We start from the raw sequence: 2799 nt of genomic DNA, 5'->3' as shown, positions 1-2799 counted from the left end.
CTGTTACACTAATTAAATTTTATTTAACTTTTAAGTTTAAAAGTTTTTTTTAATTTAACAGATAAGTTAAATTTCTAAGATTGTGATTGCTGTCTCTTATACACATCTAGATGTGTATAAGAGACCAGTATAGAACTTGTAACAGCCAACTTTTACATTCAGTAAAGCTGATGAAGGTCAGAGGACTGGCCGACAATTTCTTTGCAAATAAATGAACTGTTCTACAGTTTTTAACATCACGATGTTGTTCATATGTTTAATCCATAGGCCTATGGTGAAAATGCCCACTGTGTTTGTTATTTAATATAAACTAATCTTGCAAATTTTGACCCTTAATAATCTAATGTGTTTTTCCCCTTTTTTCACTGTGGATAACACAAATAATGGAACACAATTCCTATTAAGGCGACATTATTTTGTTTATTGTTTCACTACAACTAATAGTATTTCATACGAATTATTTTAGCTAGTAATGTCATATTCTTACATCACAATGTATGATATCCTACAATTAACGTGCCCTACTTTTGTTTGTAAACATAAACAGGATATAAACTATTGTCAATTTGACCCTTAATAACGGATTGTTTTTTCTCGTATTATTAATAATAATTATGATTGGTCACAGTTTGAAAGTCGTTTCATTCTACGTCTAAATACGTGTCAATAGTTTTTACATCGCAATGACTAACTAAGTTAGGTGCTGGATATCGGTATTTAAAAAAAATTGCACTGTAATTAGCAAACGCAGATGCAGTACCTATTTGATCGTGAATTAAAACCGTAAAGAATAAATTATTTTTCCTAATAAATGTTACAAATATTTTATGTACTGGAAGGTTACAAAGTTATATGTGTTCATTTGACAAGCGAGTTGTGCAGCTACGACGAATGCTAAGTTATGAATATAGACAATAGCAGCACTTTTACAAAAACTTATCAAAGATGTGCCGTAAGACAAAAAAGAGATTTTGGTGTTGCATTGTAGTTTCCATCAAAGGAACAGAGAGCTGTGATTGAGTGTATATAAGCTGTGGTTTTCCATCTTAACTCTATCACTTGATGATCCATCGTACTGCTGCCTGTTTTATAAGATTTCTCTCAACGTTCGTTTGCTTGATATTCGTTTGGGTACGTGAGTTAGTTTGTTTTGAGTTACAGAGTGATTTGATATAGTTGCTGGAGCCGATAGATAAATTTGACAATAAGTTTAATTCTGATAGTTAAATTGTTTAAGCTTAATTTTGTAATAACGTGAGTTAGTTTGTTTTGATTGAGTTATAGAGTGAATTGATAGTTGCTGGAATTGATAGAGAAATTTAATATTAAGTTTAATTTCTGAGTTTTATATTAAAAATTCCGTAATAGTTTAAATCTATTCTAAGTTTGGTTATTATTAAAGTTTTGAATTTAGTTTAATTTAATCACTGTTACACTAATTAAATTTTATTTAACTTTTAAGTTTAAAAGTTTTTTTTAATTTAACAGATAAGTTAAATTTCTAAGATTGTGATTGTGTGCTGTAGCTTTTGTTTTGAATTGTTGATCGTGTGCTCAAAAGTTGAGTTGGGTGTGTTCCATCGAATTCAGCACATCGTCTTGATTGAATCATAATTGTTTTATTGAAAAACTGTTCCACGTCGTGCCGCTGATTTCCTGAAGAATCTCTCCTGTCAAGTGCGCCATGCCATCTAAGGTAATCATCTAAACCATCTATATTTTGTATCTTTTCTTTTTTTTTCTTTTTTTCTTGCATGTAGATATTTAATGATTTTTTGCTTTTAAGAATCTTTGTGTGTCTGTTTTGTGTCTATTTGGGACCCCTCTGGATATAAATTCTATGTGGGTATTTAGAACGTAATCCCAGATTGGCATTGATGACGTGCTTGTTTTATTCTGTTATATATATATGTTTATTCATATATATATATATATATATATATATGATGAGGTATGTCACATATATACATACATACATATACATGTACATATATAACCTGTAACCTGCTTATTTGCATACATCAAAATGTTTTACAGTGTTAAACATGATTATATATTTATTATAAAAATTACTTTATGTACTTACAGTTAATCCTCTTTTAAGGGGTCCCTTGAATAGTGGTTGGCAATAGTATTTAAGGATATATTTTCCTTCATTTTGTGTCCGAAAAATTTTCCCCTTAAGGGGTGTTCCCTTGAGGTGCCCCAAAGGTACTCTAATGTATTTGCATACACATAATAAAAAAAATATTAAAATCACTTCATGTACGTATTTGCATACTTATATAAGTTGTTCCAAATGTTCCCAACAGTCTAGCTGGCCATCGTTAGAGGAGGCATATGGTACCAAAGCGTCGCCACCAGCAGACCCTGTATGTTCAACACCGTCACCATCGCACGAACTCCCTGAATTCCAACAGGACTTTTCACCAGTTCAAGATGTACGTATTTATATGTTGCTAATAACTTATTATTATTGCTATGACTATTATTGTTCCCAAATATGATTCTATTTAGATTTATCTAACCCTTTAAAATGATGAAAAAAATATGTCTGAACAGAAAAAAGAAATGATATATATGTATATATATATATATACACATATATATACATATACATATACATATATACATACATATATATACATATAATAATAATAATAATACTATAATAACAGAGGAAGAAGTAGATATCATCATGCAGTCACGAAAATCAATACTGTTCTCCAACAACTCAACATGGGTCAAGAAAAATTCAGACGATATGTTCGACGTCACCATGGGGAGTTTTGACGGAGC

General features: G+C 30.3%; 1 protein-coding gene across 1 annotated transcript in view; it reads left to right on the top strand.

The window, feature by feature from the left end:
- Window positions 1–1082: 1082 nt before the first annotated feature.
- The window catches only part of LOC117109063, a 3487-nt gene continuing 1770 nt past the window's right edge, over window positions 1083–2799 (top strand). Inside the window, exons 1-3 of the mRNA XM_033251298.1 lie at window positions 1083–1131; window positions 1489–1696; window positions 2313–2441. Coding sequence (XP_033107189.1) covers window positions 1685–1696; window positions 2313–2441 — 141 coding nt within the window. The 5' untranslated portion in view covers window positions 1083–1131; window positions 1489–1684. The remainder of the gene's footprint in view (window positions 1132–1488; window positions 1697–2312; window positions 2442–2799) is intronic.

Source organism: Anneissia japonica, unplaced genomic scaffold (assembly GCF_011630105.1).
Source record: "Anneissia japonica isolate Jap-2015-1 unplaced genomic scaffold, ASM1163010v1 scaffold12406_len387984_cov155, whole genome shotgun sequence".
NCBI classification, from domain to species: Eukaryota; Metazoa; Echinodermata; class Crinoidea; order Comatulida; family Comatulidae; genus Anneissia; species Anneissia japonica.
The sequence above is the reverse complement of the archived record's forward strand: the minus strand, read 5'-3'. Positions and strand labels throughout refer to the sequence as shown.